This window comes from Danio aesculapii, chromosome 6 (genome assembly GCF_903798145.1).
Source record: "Danio aesculapii chromosome 6, fDanAes4.1, whole genome shotgun sequence".
NCBI lineage: Eukaryota > Metazoa > Chordata > Actinopteri > Cypriniformes > Danionidae > Danio > Danio aesculapii.
The window spans coordinates 13,493,623-13,516,301 of record NC_079440.1 but is presented as its reverse complement, the minus strand read 5'-3'; the positions used below and the strand labels follow the sequence as shown (position 1 = coordinate 13,516,301).

The 22,679-nt window shown below is 37.1% G+C and overlaps 1 protein-coding gene across 3 annotated transcripts in view; it reads left to right on the top strand.

The window, feature by feature from the left end:
- The first annotated feature begins 32 nt into the window (after positions 1 to 32).
- The window catches only part of LOC130230518 (integral membrane protein GPR155-like), a 35,510-nt gene continuing 12,863 nt past the window's right edge, over positions 33 to 22,679 (top strand). Inside the window, exons 1-6 of one of the 3 annotated variants that reach the window (XM_056459577.1) lie at positions 33 to 365; positions 2,677 to 3,111; positions 5,729 to 5,907; positions 14,683 to 14,903; positions 18,197 to 18,365; positions 18,450 to 18,605. In XM_056459577.1, coding sequence (XP_056315552.1) covers positions 2,694 to 3,111; positions 5,729 to 5,907; positions 14,683 to 14,903; positions 18,197 to 18,365; positions 18,450 to 18,605 — 1,143 coding nt within the window. In that variant the 5' untranslated portion in view covers positions 33 to 365; positions 2,677 to 2,693. Of the gene's footprint in view, positions 366 to 2,655; positions 3,112 to 5,728; positions 5,908 to 14,682; positions 14,904 to 18,196; positions 18,366 to 18,449; positions 18,606 to 22,679 lie in introns of all 3 variants that reach the window. The other 2 variants (XM_056459578.1, XM_056459576.1) reach the window with 2 other exon arrangements.

Below are 22,679 nucleotides of genomic sequence, written 5' to 3'. Positions count from 1 at the left end.
AAAAAAATACCAGGTAAAACAAGGCCCCAGAAGATTCCCTCAGTGCTAATATTAGCGGCAATTTGACGCCCATCCACTAGCCCGCGTGACTGTAGCCAATCGCATGAGAGTGTTCCATGTATTTCGGCATACTTCCTACATTTCCGCTAATCAGCGCCATGATCAGATGAACTAAGGCGGGGCTTGTCGACACCATAGGCGGAATCTCCCGTCAGTCATACAGTGATTTGACATTGAAAGTAACGGAGTGCTGGAGCGCTCGTGATGCTGTGAGCAGACTGTAAGCATGGATGTTTCGGCTGTGTTGTTCTTTTACGACATTATGTACAATCCACGTATAGATCATCTCGACACCTGAACACACGGTACGTCATCAACAGTCGTTTTTTTAAGCATGTTCTTTTTTTTGCTTGGTATTCTTGCCGAATGTAGCTATTTGGATATATTCAATGGCCTTGTTTATAAGAAATAACATTTATGTCAATTCCTGAATAGACTTTAACGGTTTTGATGTTGTATGTATGTTATTATTGTTATTATAGACTACACTTCGCCAGTATCCAGATTTATTTTTCATATGATTAAAAATAAAAGCAACGATTTGTTGTTATTGTAGTTATCATGATTGTTGATAGGTTATTATTAACAGCAATATCAGCAATTAATTATAGTAAAATATATTTTTAATTAACAGTTGTCATTTACTTGGAATTTTGGAAAACAAGGTTTGGGTAATACAAGTAAGAACAGTTTTCTGTTTATTGTTTTTATTAACCAATATAAAATATTGATTTAGCATTAGCCATTTATATGAATTGTTATACTTAAGCAACAGTTTATTTAGCACGTTATGTAAAATTCTATTATATTGAATTCGTTTAATTTCATCATAATAAAAAATAAAAATATATATTTATTTGCACAATAAAATGAATATCTAAGGCAATTACAACCCTAAAGCAGAAAAAGTTGGGACCGTATGTAAAACACAAATAAAAAGAAAGCAGTGATTTCTGTACAACAGCACATTATTTTGTGTTCCTCGTGATTTATAAATTTTTTTAATAAACAGATATTCCAATTTTGGTTTTCAAAAAAGTTGATACAGTAAAGAATTTACCACATTGTAATGTTGTCATTTCTTTTCACAACAATTAAAAGATATTTAGGGGCTGAAGACACCAAGTGATGAAATATTTCAGGTGAAATTGTCCCATTCTTCCTGCAAACAAGTCTTAAGGAGGGCAACAGTATGGGTCTTCGTGTTGCATTTTGCACTTCAAAATGCGCCACACATTCTCTATTGGAGACAGGTCAGGACTGCAGGCAGGCCAGTCACCTGTTTCCTCTACATCTGCAGCCAGGGTTTTTGTAACGAGTACAGCATGTGGTTTTGCATGGTCTTGTTGAAATATGCATGGTAATAAAACAAAAGCAGATGTACTTTCCAGCATTAATGGTGCAATAACAGAAGTGCTTACTAAGCACTGCAGAAAAGTTACCTTTGCTAAGGGCATTGACACAACCCCATTCCATGACAGACTCTAGCTTTTTGACTTGTTGCTGGTTATCCTAGTCTGGATAATCATTTTCTTCTTTGGTCACACAACGTCCATTTCTCCCCAAAATACCTGAAATACTGATTCAGCTGACCACAGTACAATTTTCCATTGTCTGAGGGTCCAAAGATGCCTCTGATCCCAGAGAAGTGGATGGTGCTTCTGGACACTGTTAACATAGGGCTTCCTTTTGGCACAGAACAGTTTTAACTGGCATGTGTGGATGTAACTACGTATTGTACTTGACAGAGGTTTGCCAAAGTAGTACCATGAGATGATATTGCTAAATGCCACCTGAGGGATCAGATATCATGGTTGTTAAGCTTATGCTTATGCCCTTGTCTGTTACGCACTGAAATTCCTCCAGATTCCTAGAATCTTTTAATTATGTTTTGCACTGTTGAAGGTGAAATATCCAAATGTCTTCCTATCTTTCTTTGAGGAATAGTCCTTGGCCCATCTTTGCTCCTAAGGGACTTGACCTTTCTTGGATGCTACTTTTGTACCAAATAGTGCTTAAAGTCACCTGTTGTCATCACCTGTTTGAAATCACATCATTATTTAACAAGTTTACCTGATTACTAGACCTAAACATCTCCTGTCCTGACTTTTTAGAATATGTTGCAAATCTGAATTACAGGAAAGGATGCATATTTACAAATGAAATAAAGACATGATATATTTTGTGTTCATACTGTCTGCAATGAAATACGAGTCAAAGTAAATTTGGAAATCACTACTTTTTTTCATTTACGTTTTCTATACCAGTGTTTCCCAACCCTGTTCCTGGAGGCACACCAACAGAACACATTTTGGATGTCTCCCTTTTCTGACCCATTAACTTCAGGTTTTGGAGTCTCTTCTAATGTTCTGATGAGTTGATTCAGGTGTGTTTGATTAGGGAGAGGTTGAAAATGTGAACTGTTGGTGTGCCTTCAGGAACAGGGTTGGGAAACACTGTTCTATACTATCCCAACTTCTCTGATTTGGGGTTGTATAATAAGGTTGCCATAGAGGGACATACGCAGCAATATACAAAGCAGTGTCCATGATTTGACATGTTTTCATCTTCTTTCTGTATAATTTTTAATTCCAGCTTTCTGATCTGCACCATTAGCTCATTTCTTCATCATCATGGAGGGCCAGTATGTGTCCATCCACGGCCTTAACGTCACCCACAGCCCTCTCGGAGCGCCTGCCATGTCCATAGAGAAGCTTTTCCCTGCCCTGCTGGAGTGTTTCGGCATCATCCTGTGTGGTTATGCGGCGGGTCGCAGTGGCATCATCAGCGCAGCGCAGGTCAACGGTCTGGGCAGTTTCGTGTCGTGTTTCGCTCTCCCCGCGCTGCTCTTCAAGAACATGGTGCAGCTGCAGTTCCAGCATGTCGTCTGGTCTTTTCTGTGGAGCGTTTTGATCGCAAAAGTGTGCGTGTTCTCTTTGGTGTGTGTGTTGACGCTGTTGGTGGCAGATCCTGAAAGCAAGTACAGTAAAGCTGGGCTGTTTGCTATCTTCGCCACGCAGAGCAATGACTTTGCTCTGGGATATCCTATAGGTGAGGACCTGCTCACAAACATATGCAAATATGCAAAATGAGTTTCTCAAAGGAGGCGGTGTCTTCTTTTTTAATATATTTATTTATTTATTTATTTTTCAAACAAATCAGAATGAAAAACACTATTAAATGACAACAATGAAATAGAAAAATACATACAATATAAGTACCAAGGTAACCGGATATCTTCGAAATCTAAAAGGTGCCGTGAAGTGCTTTAAAATGTGCACTTTTATTCTATGTTTGAGGTAATCTCAACTGAAAAATGAAGAGAGGGCGTGACATAGTGTAGCTCCTCCCTTTTTTAAAAACCACCAATAGCATTTTGCTTTATCACCACTGCCAGTGAGAGTGGCTGAGCTCAAGTGCATCAAATGAAGAGCAAATAAAAAGGTATCTTGAAGGGGGCGGGGCATGTCAGATACTAGAGAGCATTTGATTGGTCACGATTTGATGAGAAACTGAAGTATGAGGTGACGTGAGTAAAACCGTTGATCCATTTAACCGGAAGTGACAAACTGCAAGCTTCTATATCTTCTAAACACAAATTTTGTCACTGTTTTGGAGCACACTAGCTTATAGATATCTTAAAATTGAAATCTAAAAATCTTTATTTTAATTTCATAAGACCTTTAAGTACATTCATACATTGATAGGTAATTATTTTTGATCAGATCCTGCCATATAAAGTTCTGTTAAGGGTCACATATCAAAGATCGAAAGTCTCATGAGGGAGGATTCCAGATACATATACATAAAAGCACCAGGGGCGGACTGGCCATAGGAAACACCGGGATATTTCCTGGTGGCCTGATGTCAGTCTGGCCTGCCACCGTAAATCCTGCCTGCCCAGACTTAAGATCGATAAACAAGGCCATTAAATACACATGCAAATAGCTACATTTGACACAAAATACAAAATATGTAGAGTGCATCCGGAAAGTATTCATAGCACAAATTTGCAACAATTTCAAAAATCTATTTTCACATTGTCATTATAGGGTATTGTGTGTAGAATTTTGAGGAAATAAATTAATTTAATCCATTTTGGAATAAGGCTGTAACTTAAAAAAATGTGGAAAAAGTGTAGCGCTGTGAATACTTTCCGAATACACTGTATATATATGGTTGAAGTCAGAATCATTAGCACTCTTTTGAATTTTTCTTTTTTAAATATTTCCAAAATTGTTTAACAAAGCCAGGAAATTTTCACAGTATGTCTGATAATATATTTGTTATCTAGAGAAAGTCTTATTTGTTTTATTTCAGCTAGAATAAAAGCAGTTTTTAATTTTTTTAACTCATTTTAAGGTCAAAATTATAAGCTTCTTTAAGCTATTTTTTTTCGATAGTCTACAGAACAAACCATCATTATATAATAACTTGCCTAATTACCCTAACCTGCCTAAGTAACCTAACTAATTATATGAAAAACAAGTACTATCAATGGTTACCAACATTGTTTTGGTTAACAAAAGCTTTTTTGTGTTCAATAGAAAGAAGAAACTCAAACTTAAATACTGATTATTTAACATTTTGAATCTTCATTTATTTTTCGCTATCCTGTTTTAGCCACTAGTCAGCATGGAGATTTTAATAGGTGAATAAATAATGTTCACAGCATACGAAAAAATGATTAGGCATTCCTGCAGATATTATTTTGGAATAAATACTAACTTAAGGGAAGAAATCTATAACTTTTTTGACATAAATAATTACATCATGTTAAAAGATGAATGTAGATAAGACTTCTCATTTTGCATTCTGCGTCAAATTAAATTAACAAAAGAAGAATTTCACATAAATAGTTCATAATCATGTTTAATGCAAGTGTTCATTCATATAAACTTATGTCAAAACAAAAAATAGGGGTGAAATAAGGATCCATGAAGTAAAAATTAAATAGCATAATTTATCATAATATGCATGACAATATTTATTTTAAACCATTGTTGTTATACTGAATGACAAAGTGATTGTCTTCGGTAAATCAGGGTAAAAATGCCTAATAAAAAAAAAGCACATTCTAATGTATATGGAAAAAAACAACACTGCATATGTTTATTGCTGGGCGACGCAGTGGCGCAGTAGGTAGTGCTGTTGCCTCACAGCAAGAAGGTCATGGGTTCGAGCCTCTGGGTTGGGTTAGTTGGCGTTTCTGTGTGGCGTTTGCATGTTCTCCCTGCGTTTGCGTGGTTTCCTCCGGGAGCTCCGGTTTCCCCCACAGACCAAAGACATGCAGTACAGGTGAATTGGGTAGGCTAAATTGTCAGTAGTGTATGAGTGTATGAGTGTATTGATGTATGTGTGTATGTATGAGTGTATTGATGTTCCCAGAGATGGGTTGTGGCTGGAAGGGCATCCGCTGCGTAAAATCGTGCTAGATTAGTTGCCGGTTCATTCCGCCGTGGTGACCCCGGATTAATAAAGGGACTAAGCCGAAAATGAATGAGTTGCTTTGATGCTTGAAATTCCCTTTACACGTTTCACTCTTATTTATATGACTACACAAATGTCAACATGAAGTGTTAAAGGACTTCTTAGGACCTCCTCATCTGAGATGCAGACACAGAAATACTGTCATGTGATTAATGATGAGCTGGTGTTGTTCCTGCAGTGGATGCGCTGTACAGGAGCTCTCACTCGGAGTATGAGCAGTACATCTATCTGGTGGCTCCCGTGTCTCTGATGCTCCTCAACCCTGTGGGCTTCGCTTTGTGTGAGATCCAGAGATGGAGACACAGCAGTGATCTAAACTACAGCAAACTGCACGTCATCTTCACTGTCACACTGCAGGTGTGTATACATTATCGTTTACAAGTTGATGTTTTTTATACTTTACAACTCCCCTCGAGTTGAACTGATGAGTTTTACCTTTTTTTGTCAAAAATTTGTTTTATTTGGTCATTGAAAAGACTTACAATAATCACAAATTCCAGGAATAATTTTCTGATTTACAAAAACTTACAAAAGCAAACAAACCAAAAAACAAAACAGAAACAAACCCCCCAACCTGTTAGTATACAATACAATGATAATTAAAACTACTTTTTAGTTACAATACATTACTTTGGGGAAAAGAAGTCCCCATGAAGTGACAGAAGAAAGGGCCCCAAATCTTCTGAAATTGTCCAATGTTGCCTTTTAAAAGATATCTGGTTCGTTTCAAGTGCATAGTAGATGTCAATTCTTCAAGCCATAGATTAGCAGTTGGAGGATTACCGTTTTTCCAGTACAATAATAGCAGCTTTTGGGCTGTTATCAATCAATATGTTAGGAACTTCTGTTGTGCGCTGCTCAATGAATATGTGTAATCAAAATATCCTAATATAATAAGCACTGGGTCAGGATCTACATTTAGATCAAGAACATCTGAAAGCACTTTAAAAACCTCATCCCAAGTTATTCTAGAGCAGTGTTTCCCAACCCTGTTCCTGAAGGCACACCAACAGTACACATTTTCAACCTCTCCCTAATCAAACACCTGAATCAACTCAGCAGAACATTAGAAAAGACCCTAAAACCTGACACGAATGGGTCAGATAAGGGAGACATACAAAATATGTACTGTTGGTGTGCCTCCAGGAACAGGGTTGAGAAACACTGTTCTAGAGGACTCTCAACAGACTATATAAGATTAAAATGAGAAAAGGAAGTAGGCATTATTCTGAATCAAAACCAATGGGTTAAAATATGTGCTGTCCCACACACTTCAACAAGCTCAAGAATGTGGCGTGAGTTTTGTTGGAAAAACTTAAATAGATTTTTTATTACACCAAAAACTAAATCATTACAATCGGGGACTACTCATTCTTGTTGGAGGAACTGTGGGATAAAAGAGGCATATCATGCGCATATATTCTGGCAGTGCTCAAGAATTAACAGTTTTTGGGAAATGGTGCACTCCGCCATCAATGCCATTTTTGATCTTCATATTCACAGATAAATGGAAGTACTTTATCTGGGAGATACTCCTATTAAACTTAAAAAGGAAGATAGATACCTATTTAAGATACTTTTGGCAACAAGTAAAAAAGCTATAACCCTGAAATGGTATAAAGAAAACCCACCAACTAAAGATGAATGGTTCAAAATTATAGGGAAAGTTGAGGAAATGGAAAAAATGACACATGCACTTCGATTACAATTAGAAATCTTTGAAAAGAAATGGAGTAAATGGCTGGCTTTCTCCACAACGACTGTATAATTATTTATAATTGAACATTTACATAACTCTAGAGTTTATGCATCATTATGAAAATATGTTTGGCAACCTTTTATTATATTTAATAATTATTTTATTTATTTGTTTATTTATTTTGATGAGGTTAATTTAATATTTTTATATATGTATGTATATGGATATACATGTGTGGAATGGATGTATTTGCCTATATGTGTGTAGTTGTATGTATGTATGTATATTTATGTATATATGTATTATTATTTTTTTATTTCTTTGTTTTGTTCCCACTGGTTATATGTTCCTAAAAAATCAATAAAAACTAAGTTTAAAACAAAAATAAAAACCTCATCCCAGATTCCCTGTACCTTATGACAGAATACAATATTATGAGCTAAATCAGCTTCTCCTGATTTGCAAATCACAAATAGGAGACATATTGGGGAAAATCCTATGTAATTTCTTTTTGGAGAAGTGTAGTCTATGTAGGACCTTGAACTGGATGAGGCATAATCTAGTGTTAAATGATTGTTTATCAATATCCTCTAAGCTATTTTGCCAAATCTCTTCTGAAATTTCTTTGTAGTAGGGACAGTAGCTGCAAATCATAGATATTTACATTAGATGTCGCCTACCCTGTTGTTGTCCATTGAAAGGAATTCATCAATAGAGCCGCCATTTTGATACAGGGTAGCTTTCCTTTTAAATGAATGCCGTACCAAGCTGCAGTGGAGGACTGTGGCCATCCAGATCCAGAGATATATACATATATACACATGTATGATCGGGAGTTTTCCCGGTGGTCATTATGGAAATATTTTTTTAAATTACGAAAATTATAACCCTTCTATAACACTTCTCATTGTAACGGAGGGAGCAATTTGTTTGTGAATGAATCCCCGTTATGAACGACTCGTTCACTTATATAATACAAGTTAATACAATAACACAAGTTTCTGGCACCGCAGCATCTTGTTGTCAGATTTCATTTATATTGTTTGCTTATTTTATTCAACAAAACTAGCATAAGCCGGGTATTTTGTGCAAGTTGGTGCTACTTTGAATGCAGTAAGTGAATGTATTATCATCAATAATGTTGCTTGTTGAGCACAAAGTTTATAACATACAAAAACGTAAAAAACTAAACCTTACCTATGAAATGTTCTGCCTTTGTGCTTTGTTTTGTTTGTTTGGTCGTTACTTCACCTGTAGACAACACTAAAATCCAGCATCTTCACATTGGCACACTGTCTTGACTAGTGTGGTTTACATTTACATTTACATTTAGTCATTTAGCAGACGCTTTTATCCAAAGCGACTTACAAATGAGGACAAGGAAGCAATTTACACAACTATAAGAGCAGCAGTGAACAAGCGCTATAGACAAGTTTCAGGTGTGTAAAAGTCTAAGAGGCAAAACATTAGTAATTTTTTTTTTTTTTTTTTTGAGAAAGAGAGAGAGAAAGAGGGCACAGTTAGTGGTATAGCCAGAGAGGCAATTGCAGATTAGGAAGGAAAGTGGAGACTAAACAGTTGCGTTTTTAGTCGTTTCTTGAAGACAGCAAGTGACTCGGCTGTTCTGATGTAGTTAGGGAGTTCATTCCACCAACTGGGCAGATTGAATGTGAGAGTTCGGGAAAGTGATTTCTTCCCTCTTTGGGATGGAACAACGAGGCGACGTTCATTCACAGAACGCAAGTTTCTGGAGGGCACATATATCTGCAGAAGTGAGAGCAGATACGAAGGAGCAAAGCCAGAGGTCACTTTGTAAGCAAACATCAGAGCTTTGAATTTTATGCGGGCAGCAACTGGCAGCCAGTGCAAACGGGTGAGTAGCGGAGTGACATGTGCTCTTTTGGGTTCATCAAAGACCACTCGTGCTGCTGCGTTCTGAAGCAGCTGAAGAGGTTTGATAGAACTAGCTGGTAGCCCGGCTAGCAGAGAGTTGCAATAGTCCAGTTTGGAGAGGACAAGAGCTTGAACAATGAGTTGAGCTGTATGTTCAGATAGGAAGGGTCGGACCTTTCTGATGTTGTAGAGTGCGAATCTGCAAGATCGAGCAGTTCTAGAAATGTGGTCAGAGAAGTTCAGTTGGTCATCAATCGTAACTCCAAGGCTTTTTACCATTTTGTTTGCAGTGATGGTTGCTCCATCCATCTGGATTGAAAAGTTATGGTGAAGAGTCGGGTTGGCAGAAACTTCAAGCATTTCCGTTTTCATGAGGTTAAGCTGGAGATGATGATCTTTCATCCAGAGTGAAATGTCTGACAGGCAGGCTGAAATGCGAGCTGGAACCGAGGGATCATCAGGGTGGAAAGAGAGGTATAGCTGGGTGTCATCAGCATAGCAGTGGTAGGAAAAACCATGTTTCTGGATGACTGTTCCTAAAGATGCCGTGTAGATAGAGAAGAGAAGTGGCCCAAGCACAGAGCCCTGAGGTACCCCAGTGTTTAGATGCTGTAGCTTGGACACCTTTCCCCTCCACGACACCCTGAATGACCTGTCCGAGAGGTAGGAACTGAACCATTGAATAACAGTGCCTGCGACGCCCAGTGACTCAAGCGTAGATAGCAGGATCTGGTGGTTTACAGTGTCAAAAGCAGCTGATAAATCCAGCAAGATGAGGACAGATGATTTAGAGTCTGCTTTAGCCAGTCTGAGATCCTCCACGACCGAGAGCAGGGCAGTCTCAGTTGAGTGGCCTTTCTTAAAGCCAGATTGCTTGTTGTCCATGAGGTTGTTTTGAGTAAGAAAGTCTAGGACTTGATTGAACACTACTTTCTCCAAAATCTTGGCCATGAATGGAAGCAGGGATACCGGTCGGTAGTTTTCAAGTAGCGTTTGATCCAGGTTGGGTTTCTTTAGCAGAGGGGTTACCCTAGCCTGCTTAAATGAAGTAGGGAATAGACCAGAGTCAAGAGATGTGTTAATTATGTGAGTCAGTGTTGGTATGACTGCAGGAGAAATGGCTTGCAGGAGATGAGAGGGAATGGGATCTAGCGGACAGGTGGTTGCATGGCTTGATAGCACGAGATTGGACACCTCAGACTCAGAGAGCTGGGAGAAAGAGGTGAGTGTGTGTGGTGTTGGTGGTGTATCTTGCGTGTTTGTTGTAGGTGCAGCAAATTGAGCACTGATTTTTGCAGTTTTGGTGCAAAAGAATGTAGCAAAGTCATCAGTAGTGAGTGTGGAGGATGCGGGTGGAGGAGGAGGGTAGAGGAGGGAGGAAAATGTTTTAAAAAGCAAGCGAGGATTGGTGGCACTGTTGACTTTCTGACGGAAGTATGTCTGCTTTGCAGAAGTAACCTCAGTCGAGAAAGAAGACAGAAGAGTTTGGTATGTTATGAGCTGTTCAGGATTTTTAGTTTTTCGCCAACTTCTCTCAGCAGCCCGAAGTTTTGAGCGATGCTCACGGAGAACATCAGAGAGCCAGGGTGCAGGAGGACTGGCTCGGGTTGGTCTGGATGTCAGAGGGCATAGTCTGTCTAGACATGATGTTAGCGTGGAGCAGAGTGTATCAGTGGCACTGTTTGTATCAAGTGCAGAGAGTTTGCAAGATGGAGGAAGAGAGTTAGAAACAATGGTGGATAGTCTGTTGGGTGAGAGAGAGCGTAGGTTTCTGCGAAAGGCAACTAGAGTAGGAGTGTGTGGCGGCTCAGGAGTAATGTGGATGTTGAGAGAGAGAAGGAAATGATCCGATGTTTGTAGTGGAGTTACTAGTGTTTGGTCAGCGAGGCAATGTCGAGTGTAAATAAGGTCTAGTTGATTACCTGATTTGTGAGTAGCAGAAGTAGGTGCTCTTTTGAGGTCGAAAGATGCAAGCAGAGTCTGGAAGTCAGCAGCTTGAGGTCTTTCAATGTGGATGTTGAAGTCACCTAGCACCAACAAGGGAGTGTCATAATCAGAAAAAGATGAGAGAAGAACATCCAGTTCATCCAAGAAGTGACCTAATGTACCCGGTGGGCGGTAGATGACAACCACATTTATGCGAAAGGGGTGGATAATGGTGACTGCATGGAATTCAAAAGAGCTGATTTTTGGCAGGGACGGTCTCTGAGTGAATTTCCATTCTTTGGAAATCAGTAGTCCAGTCCCACCCCCTCTCCCTGTCTGACGAGGAGTGTGGGAGAGAGAGAAATTAGTAGAAAGAGCTGCATGTGTAGCAGTGTCCTCCGGTCTCAGCCAGGTTTCAGTTAGAGCCATGAGACTAAAGTCAGAATGAGTGGCTATGGAGGTAATAAAATCTGCTTTGTTAACAGCAGATTGACAATTCCAGAGGCCCACAGAGAGAGAGAGTTGTGAAATAGAGGATACATGAATTGATCGAAGGTTGTGAGGGTTGCGCCTGCAGCGTACCTCCCGTGCTCTGCGAGTATTAGTAACAACAGGAATTAGTAAACACATAATAAAGTGCAAGGAAAACAATAATGAGTGCAGAGAAAAGGAAAAAAAAAAAAAATAATAAAGTTGAATGGTTGAATGACATTTGTGCTGGGAGCACTGTACTAATGTGGCGACACTATTGACGCATGTTCAGGGTCCGTATGCGATATCTAGTGTATATATCTATGGCTGTAAATAACCTTTCATAAATTAGAAATAATTGACGTTTGTGTCCCCTGAACGGTGTGAGACAATGATCAGTGATTAAGGGCGGGACCTCTAGGGAAACATTATGTGTACGCAGGTAACTTCTTATTTGATAATGTTTTTTCGGAAGGTTATATTTCTGTTGTAAATGAATAAAGGAAGCTAAAACTCCATCCATATAAAGGTCTTTAACTGTGCATATACCCAATTGCTTCGGTTAATTAAAGGTTGTATCCAATCTTGAAGGAAGAAATGATAGGTTATTTGCAACTGGGATAAACAGAGAAAGTGATTTTGTCTTAAGGTATTCTCTTATCTGTCTCTAAATACGTAGCTGATTCTTTATAACAATACTGTTAACTGCTGTTTGGTCTACTATCACTGGAGATATTCAATTCAATTCAATTCACCTTTATTTGTATAGCGCTTATACAATGTAGATTGTGTCAAAGCAGCTTCACATAAAAGGTCACAGTAAATAGGAACAGTGTAGTTAAGTTTGTAGTGTTTAAGTTCAGTTCAGTTTAGCTCAGTTCAGTGTGGTTTAATAATCACTATTGAGAGTCCAAACACTGAAGAGCAAATCCAACGATGCGCGGCTCTACAGATCCTGAACCATGCAAGCCAGTGGCGACAGCGGAGAGGGAAAAAAAACTTCACTAAAGGCGGAAGTGAAGAAAAAAAACCTTGAGAGAAACCAGGCTCAGTTGGGCACGACCATTTTAATTTCTCCGCTGGCCAAACGTCTTGTGCAGAGCTGCAGTCTCAGTGGCGGAGGCTGGAAGCTGGCCTCAGCGAAGACTCGTCTGTCTCTGGAGCGTCATAGGAAACAGTCTCATGTTCTCCACTCTTCCATGACCATCGCAGTAGATAATAACGTTGCTCCAAGATCGTAAGGATAGCAGTAATCTCGCTCTATCTGAAGCTAGTCTGGGGCAGTAGCTGACTCTTGGTGTAAACATTTGTACGTGTGTAGCCCAGTAGTAAAGGCGAAAATCCGGAAAGCCTAAACCCCCCTCCTCTTTTTAAATTCTGTGACTTTTGTATTTCCACAGATTTTCCCATTTTTTTAATTGTTCAGGCGATCTCTGGGTCTTTTAGCGTAGCTTAGCATAGATCATTGAATCGGATTAGACCAGTGTTTCCCAACCCTGTTCCTGGAGGCACACCAACAGTACATATTTTGGATGTCTCCCTTTTCTGACCCATTAACTTCAGGTGTTGGAGTCTCTTCTGATGTTCTGCTGAGTTGATTCAGGTGTGTTTGATTAGGGAGAGGTTGAAAATGTGTACTGTTGGTGTGCCTTCAGGAACAGGGTTGGGAAACACTGGATTAGACCATTAGCATGTCATTAAGAAATGACCAAAGATTTTTTTATAATTTTCTTGTTTGAAGCTTGACTCTTGTGTTGTTACATTGTGTATTAAGATAGACAGAAAACGGAAAGTTGTTATTTTCTAGGTTGATATGGCTAGGAACTATACTCTCAGTCCAGCGTTATAATTAATGAACTTTACTGCTGTTGCAGGTTAAATGATATTACACAGCACCTGAAAATAGTCCCCAGCACCAAGCCCTACACTTGCACCACCAGTTAGAATCTGTGTAATGTCATTGTGCCTGCTAAGGTCATGATACAGAGGCAAATTTCTTGATTATTACGACAGAATGTAAGTATAGTTCCTACTCATGTCGACCTAGAAAATAGCATCTTTTCATTTTCCATTTGTCTTAGTACTCAATGTAACTACAGAAGAGTCTAGCGTAAATAGGAAAATATTGTTCATTTTCAGGCGGCATGGTGGCTCAGTGGTTAGCACTGTCTCCTGGTTTCTCCTGGCAAGAAAGTCGCTGGTTTGAGCCCCGGCTGAGCTGGGGGTGGGGGATTTGGGGATGTGTGGAGGAGAAGTAAAGATGATTCTAAGGGCCCACAGTGTTTAGGAGCCCACCAGACCCCCCCCCCCCCCCCCCCCCCCCCCCCCTGTTCTTCACTTTCGTCCGCAACACCCCTCCCCCCGTTCGTCACTTACGTCCATGACAGACGCCTCCCCCCTCCTGAGTATGGCCCGTAAGGATGATTCTAAGGGCCCACAGTGTTTAGGTAGGAGCCCCCAGAGATATTATTAGTGACCCACCAGTTTACAACCCCCAGCCCCCCCCACCCCTTTTCTCCACTTACGTCCACGACAGACGCCTCCCCCCTCCTGATCGTCACTTTTGTTTACGTTACCAAAACCCCCGCCTCCCGCTCATCACTTACGCCCACAACTCCTCGCCAACCACCCCCCCCTCCCCTCCCCAATTGTCTATGTTTTCGTCCATGAAATCGGCGCTAATGTTTTCATATGACCCACACCGTTGGCATGTGTTTGTGGACATTGAATGCTTTCCTCCGAGTGTTCCAGTTTCCCCCACAGTTCAAAGACATGGGCTTTAAGTGAATTAAATAAGCTAAATTGAGTGTGTGAATGCAAGATGATATCGCTGAAAGGGCATTTGCTGCGTAAACCATATGCTGGATAAGTTGCCGGTTCATTCTGCTGCAGCAACCCTTGATAGATAAAAGTACTAAACTTTTTGAAATATCAGTCATTTTTGAGTGAGATGCTAATGGTCTAATCACATACAATGATTTATGCTAAGCTAAGCTAAAAGTGCTCCCATCAGACCCAGAGATCAAAATGGTAAAACTCAACTGTTTAATTCTCGGAGACTTGTAAAATAAGCTTATTTTCAAAGAGAGTGAAGTGTTCACTTAAAATCTGCCTTTTTAAAATACATTTTCCTCTGTTTTCAGGTCTTGAAGAACCCAATAGTCTTCATGGTTATTGTTGGAATTGTCTCTCATTTTGTGTTTGGTGGACGTGTGCCTGTTTTACTGGGAGAGTTTGTTGATGGACTGGCAGACTCCTTTGGAGGGGCGGCTCTCTTTTATCTGGGCCTGAACATGGTGGGACAGATGAGCAAACTCACGCGTTCCACTGGGGTCTCCCTCATCCTGCTCATCACTGCCAAACTGTGAGTGAAAGAAGGCTAATTGTGAAGTGTCATGGCTTCATTGTTAATGATTTGACCTGTTTGACTAATTGACTGTAGTTTTGAACTCCACAATGTTTGGAGGTACTTATGATCATGCTAGTTAAAGCAAACAATACATTTAGACATACAAATAAACACATCTATGGTTCCATAAGCCAGTGTTTTCTCAACCCTGTTTATGGAGGCACACCAACAGCACATATTTTGGATAGACAGTAGGGAAAATAAGTATTGAACATGTTTTTTTTTAGAAAATTATATTTCTAAAGGAGCTGTTTACATGGAATAGAAACAGAATTTGGTAAAAACCCAAACAATACAAACATAAAAATTAAACAAGAAATGAGTTTTGTGTAATAACAATAAAATGACACAAGGAAAAAGTACTGAACTACAGAAACATATTTAATAATTTATATAAAAAGCTTTATTAGGTGATGGCAGCTTAAAGACGCCGCTCATATGTAGATTGAAGTCATATGAGTTGCTCAGGTGTGAGATTTTCACAGGCTTCAACAGAGTGTAAAATCTCGATGGTTCTGTGGGTCTCCTCTTTCAAGTCTGATCTTTAATTTGTATTTTCTATTGGATTCAAGTCAGGTGATTGACTGGGCCATCCCACAGCTTGACTTTCATTCATTTTCTTTTCGGCTTAGTCCCTTTATCAATCTGGAGTTGCCACAGCGGAATGAACCACCAACTTATCCAGCATATGATTTATGCAGCGGATGCCATTTCAGCTGCATCTCATCACTGGGAAACATCCACACACACTCATTCACACACATACACTACGGACAATTTAGTCTACCCAATTCACCCATACCACATGTTTTTGGACTTGTCGGGGAAACCGGAGCACCTGGAGGAAATCCACACAAACACTGCACAACAGAACATGCAAACTCCACACAGAAACGCCAACTGACCCAGCCGAGGTTCGAACCAGCGACCTTCTTGCTGTGAGGCCACCATGCAGCCCAGCTTTATTTTCTCTGAAGTAATTTGAGTGTTTTCTTTGCTGTGTTTTGGATCATTGTCTTGCTGAAATGTCCACTCTGGTTTCATCTTCATCTTCCTGATAGTGATGTTGGACTGAAACAGCTAATATTCATTAACAATGACGAAGGGCAGAAGGTTGCTGAAGAACTACTGAGAAATTTCGGCTGCTGTCTGGGCTTTCACTGCCTTTCTACACCTCCCTTTCTTTATGTGTTACTTGTAATATGTACAGTTAAAGTCAGAATTATTAGCCTTCCTGAATTATTTGCCCCGTTTATTTTTTTCCCCAATTTCTGTTTAACGGAGAGAAGATTTTTTTTTCAGCACATTTTTAAACATAATAGTTTTAATAACTCATTTCTAATAACTATTTTATTTTATCTTTGCCATGATGACAGTAAATAATATTTGACTAGATATTCTTCAAGACACTTCTATACAGCTTAAAGGCATGACATTTAAAGGCTTAAGTAGGTTAATTAGGTTAACTAGGCAGGTTAGGGTAATTAGGCAAGTCATTGTATAACGATGGTTTGTTCTGTAGACTAATGAAAAAAATCTAGCTTAAAGGGGCTAATAATTTTGACCTTGAAATAGTTTGTAAAAAATTTATGTCGGCGCAATAGCCTAGTGGTTAGCGCATCGACATGTGGTGCAGTAGCACGTCAGGGTATCCCGAGTTCGAATCCCAGCTCGAGGACATTTCTCTACCAACCCCCACCCCCCCCCCCCCCCCTTCCCTGTCTCTCTCCAACTTCGCTTCCTGTCTAAATACTGTCCTATCTAAAAAAAAAAATTAAAACTGCTTTTATTCTAGCTGAACAAATAAGGCTTTTTCCAGAAGAAAAAATATTATCAGACATACTGTGAAAATTTCCTTGCACTGTTAAACGTATTTTGAGAAATATTTAAAAAAGAAAAAAAATTCAAAGAGCGCTAATAATTCTGACTTTAACTGTATATGTAATACTTTTTCCCTGTTCCATGTTATTACACATAGCTTTATTTGTAATCTAATTAGTTTAGTTTTCTTTGCATATATGGATTTCTTTGGTTATTATTAACACCCGGTGAAAATTTCAAATCAACAGCACACAATATGTTTTCTGAGAAAAATTGTGTTCAATACTTATTTTCCCCGTTGTGTTGTCTCTTATCTGATCCGTTATTTCAGGTTTTTAATACATCTGAGTTATTTGAGAGTGTGCTTATATCAGCAAACTATTAAAAAACATTGCCGGCTTCAATCTGTTTACTGCAATAATAATACTTTTTTAAATGAAAACTTAGTTTAATTTGTTTATGAACAAGGAAATACTCAAATGACTAAAACCTAAACTCAAATAAATATAATTGAAATCCAAACAGAAATTAAGAAGAATTTAAAACAAATTTATTAAACAAAAAAAAAGTAACGCATCTGAAAGTGTAAATATGAATACCATTTAAATAATCATATTTTAAAATGTGCTTATTAAAGTCCTCACAAGAATCTGCATAAATGATTCAAATGAGTCATTTTAAATTGGTCATGACATCAATTAATTAAAAATGTGAACATGGTTGTAAAACGGTTAGCTGTGGAACAGGCAAGATAAATCATTTGAATGTTTAACATCCAATTTAAAGGGTAATTCACCCAAAAATGAAAATTCTGTCAGCTTTTCAATTCCATCATCTACTACTTGTTTAAAACTGCTTGAGTTTCTTTCTTCTGTTAAACATAATAAGGAACATATTTGGAGAATCTTTGAAATATTTTCTTTCATGTTTACCAGAAAAAGAAACTCATAAAACCACTTGAGGCTGAGTAAACGGAGAGTAAATGTGCATTTTTGGGTGAACTATCCTTATTATTTGAGCAAGACAAATGCTGTTCATTAGTAACTATTCCATAAATCTCATATTTAAAATTTTTCTTACTATACATTTTAAATTTTTTATTAGCAAATATTTAAGTTTATTTATTTCTGTTTAATCTGTGTAATGCAAATGAATGTACGTGAGTAAATGTGCATTTTTAGATGAACTATCCCATTAAGACAAATTTGGTTTATTAGTGACTAATTACATTTATCTCATATTTTTCACTGACTTTACATGTTTTTATTAGCAAATATTCACGTTCATTTATGTCAGTTTAATCTGTGTAATGCAAATGAATGTACCTTTTAAACTCAATTCCAAAATCATAAATATTAAATAAATATTTTTTTACACTCTTGCATGCAATATAGACAAATCTCTGATGGCATATTTGTGTTTTACAGACTGGTTATGCCTCTGATGTGCAGAGACATGGTGGAGCTGTTGGATGCTGGTAACTCCAGCTCAGCCAATCACTCCAGCTTATCTGATTATGCTTTCCTTTATGGAGTTTTCCCCACCGCTCCCAGTGTGGCCATCTATGCTGCACAGTACAACATGGAGCTGGATGTGGTAAGTAATGAATGAATCACTCCAGTAAGTGAAAACTTTGAAACATTCATCTGACATAAATCAATGTGTGTGTGTATATACCAGGTGACCTCTGGTATGGTCATCAGCACGTTCCTGTCGGCACCCATCATGTATGTGTCAGCATGGCTTTTGACCATTCCATGGATGGAGGCCTCATTCCTGGTGAAGGAGCTACAGGACGTCAGCTTTAACATCAGCATTGTCTGTCTGATAGCACTGGTGAGTGTGCATGTATGTTTCTCTCTTCTCTATTCTGTTGCAGTTCTGTTTCTGGACTATTCTGGTTTGTTGAATTAAGTTTTGTTTTATTTTTTAAAGCTGTATCTCCTCTCTTCTAGTTCATGCCAGATTCTATTCTACTTGACTTGTTTATTCTTGGCGTTATTCTTTATTCTTGTTCATTATTGACGTCTATTCTACTCTATTCTATTCTACTCTATTCTATTCTACTCTACTCTATTCTACTCTATTCTATTCTACTCTATTCTACTCTACTCTATTCTACTCTATTCTATTCTACTCTATTCTACTCTAATCTATTCTACTCTACTCTATTCTATTCTACTCTATTCTACTCTACTCTATTCTACTCTATTCTATTCTACTTTACTCTAATCTATTCTACTCTACTCTATTCTACTCTATTCTATTCTACTCTATTCTACTCTACTCTATTCTATTCTACTCTACTCTATTCTATTCTACTCTACTCTATTCTACTCTATTCTATTCTACTCTATTCTATTCTATTCTACTCTACTCTAATCTACTCTACTCTATTCTACTCTACTCTATTCTACTCTACTCTATTCTACTCTATTCTACTCTATTCTACTCTACTCTACTCTATTCTACTCTACTCTAATCTATTCTACTCTACTCTATTCTATTCTACTCTGTCCTATTCTACTCTATTCTATTCTGCTCTATTCTATTCTATTCTATTCTATTCTATTCTATTCTACTCTATTCTATATATATAATATTCCATATTATATATATGTTCTTTTTGTCTATTCTCTACCTTGCTTATGTTTCTTCTGTATATTCCTTGATGTATTCTAGTATAATTTATTTTATTATGTTTCTCATTTTTTCTGATTATGTTTTTATTTTCTAGTGCTGGATAAAAGTGAATCGCATCTCAAATAAAGGTTTGTTTTGACATAATAAATGTGTGTGTTCGATGTATATTTATTATGTATATACAAATGCAGACATGTGACAGAATTGTTTTGTATGGTTTTGTTTCTATCACATATACATAATAATATATATAATAAACACACACACACACACACATATATATATATATTATGTCAAAAGAAAACTTTTATTTGGATGCGATTAATCACAATGAATCTTTTCCCAGCACTAATATATTCCAAAGGTTTTAATCATTTAATGTGTTTTTTCTATTCTATTCTATTCTATTCTATTCTATTCTATTCTATTCTATTCTATTCTATTCTATTCTATTCCCATTTGTTCTATTTTGCTCTATTCTATTTTGTTCTGTTTTATTCTATTCTATTCTATTTTGTTCTGTTCTGTTCTATTTTATGCTATTCTAGTCTATTCTATTTTATTCTGTTCTATTCTATTCTATTATGTTCTATTCTATTCTGTTCTATTCTATTTTGTTCTGTTCTATTCTATTTTGTTCCCATTTGTTCTATTTTGCTCTATTCTATTTTGTCCTGTTTTATTCTATTCTATTCTATTTTGTTCTGTTCTATTCTATTTTGTTCTGTTCTGTTCTATTTTATGCTATTCTAGTCTATTCTATTTTATTCTGTTCTATTCTATTCTATTCTATTATGTTCTATTCTATTCTGTTCTATTCTATTTTGTTCTGTTCTATTCTATTTTGTTCTGTTCTATTCTATTTTGTTCCCATTTCTTCTATTTTGCTCTATTCTATTTTGTTCTGTTCTATTCTATTTTGTTCCCATTTCTTCTATTTTGCTCTATTCTATTTTGTTCTGTTCTATTTTATGCTATTCTAGTCTATTCTATTTTATTCTGTTCTATTCTATTTTATTCTATTCTATTATGTTCTATTCTATTATGTTCTATTCTATTCTGTTCTATTCTATTTTGTTCTGTTCTATTCTATTTGTTCTGTTCTATTTTGTTCCCATTTGTTCTATTTTGCTCTATTCTATTCTATTTTGTTCTGTTCTGTTCTATTTTATGCTATTCTAGTCTATTCTATTTTAATCTGTTCTATTCTATTCTATTCTATTCTATTCTATTATGTTCTATTGTGTTCTATTCTATTCTATTTTGTTTTGTTCTATTCTATTTTGTTCTGTTCTGTTTATTTTATGCTATGCTAGTCTATTCTATTTTATTCTGTTCTATTCTATTCTATTCTATTTTGTTCTGTTCTATTCTATGCTATTTTATTCTATTTTGTCCTGTTCTATTCTATTTTGTTCTATTCTATTCTATGCTATTCTGTTCTGTTCTATTCTAGTTTGTTCTGTTTTATTCTATGCTATTCTATTCTATTTTGTTCTGTTATATTCTATTCTATTTTGTTATGTTCTGTTATATTCTGTTCTATTCTATTCTGGTCTGTTCTGCTCTATTCTATTTTGTTCTGTTCTATTCTATTTTGTTATGTTCTGTTATATTCTGTTCTATTCTATTCTGGTCTGTTCTATTCTATTTTATTTTGTTATTTTCTATTCTATTCTATTTTGGTCTGTTCTATTCTATTATATTCTATTCTGTTCTATTCTATTCTATTCTATTTTGTTCTGACTGTTCTATTCTATTCTGTTCTATGCTATTCTGTTCTGTTCTATTCCATTTTGTTCTGTTCTTTTCTATTCTGTTTTGTTCTGTTCTGTTCTATTCTATGCTATTCTGTTCTATTCTATTTTGTTCTGTTCTGTTCTATTCTATTCTATGCTATTCTGTTCTATTCTATTTTATGCTATTCTATTCTATTCTATTTTGTTCTGTTCTATCTTTGTTCTGTTCGCGGTTGCCACAGCGAAATGAACCGCCAACTTATCCAGCATATGTTTTACACAGCGGATGCCCTTCCAGCTGCCACCCTAGTACTGGGAAACATCCATACACTCTTATATTCACACACTCATACACTACTGTCAATTTAGTTTACTCAATTTAACTATAGCGCATGTCTTTCCCCAGACTGTGGGGGAAACCCACACCAACACGAGGAGAACATGCAAACTCCACACAGAAAATGCCAATTGACCCAGCCGGGACTCGAACCAGCGACCTTCTTGCTGTGAGGCGACAGTGCTAAGCTCTGCAACACCGTGTCACAGAAGTATATCAATCTCGCAAAAAAATCTGAATAATTTTTCTTCCTGTTACGCACCGTCTAGGGATGGTGCACAACATGAAAGACAAGACAACGAAAATGAAGTCAAAGATTTATTGGGGTTTGAAATCGGGAGCTGACAAGGCCAAAATAACAAACAAAAATTCCTTTATGTTAAATCTCTAACTTACCTGATCAAAAAGAAAAGAAAAGAAAGTACAATTCACTACCCTAACTACCTAACACAAAAAACAGAGGTCAAAAAGGTTTAACAAAGAAAATGGGGTCAAACTCCTTACTATCCCAATATATATACTATTTACAAACTATTTACAAAACAGGCAACCATATTTAAAGGACAATCCAAAAATCAATGTCAGCAGGGAACAAAGGTCAAACAAGCCAGTGGAACAAAGTATCATAAACAAAACAAACACTAAAACAAAAAGTACTCACAAATCTCAATAGAATCTCAGTAGTCACACAAAACAAAAAGTACTCACAAATCTCAATATTCAGACTTAACACATTCAAAAACTCTGGCCTATACCACATACAAAAGTTTCAACAAACACAAAGCAAGTGACCAAGAACAAGATGGCTGCCAATGAAGTAGTGTCATGGCTTTTTAAATCACTGTAGGCCAATCAGGAACAAGCAAGCTGGAAGTGGCCAATTAGATGTGTTCTGAGCAAAACAGAAAAAACAGATGAGACAAGACAAACATAGGGTTGTAACATTCCTCCTTAAAGTTTTTAAAATTTTGATTGTTTTTTTAAATGTACATTTATAAACATATTATATAAATGTATATAAGCTAAAGTTTGTAAAAACACTATTGTGGAGTTTTTCAACACAGTGGAATTTGCAATTGATCGTATAACTTTACCCTACTGTGATGACTTCCACTGCTGAGAAACCCCGAAATGTGAAAAGGGTCTATTCTATTCTATTCTATTCTATTCTATTCTATTCTATTCTATTCT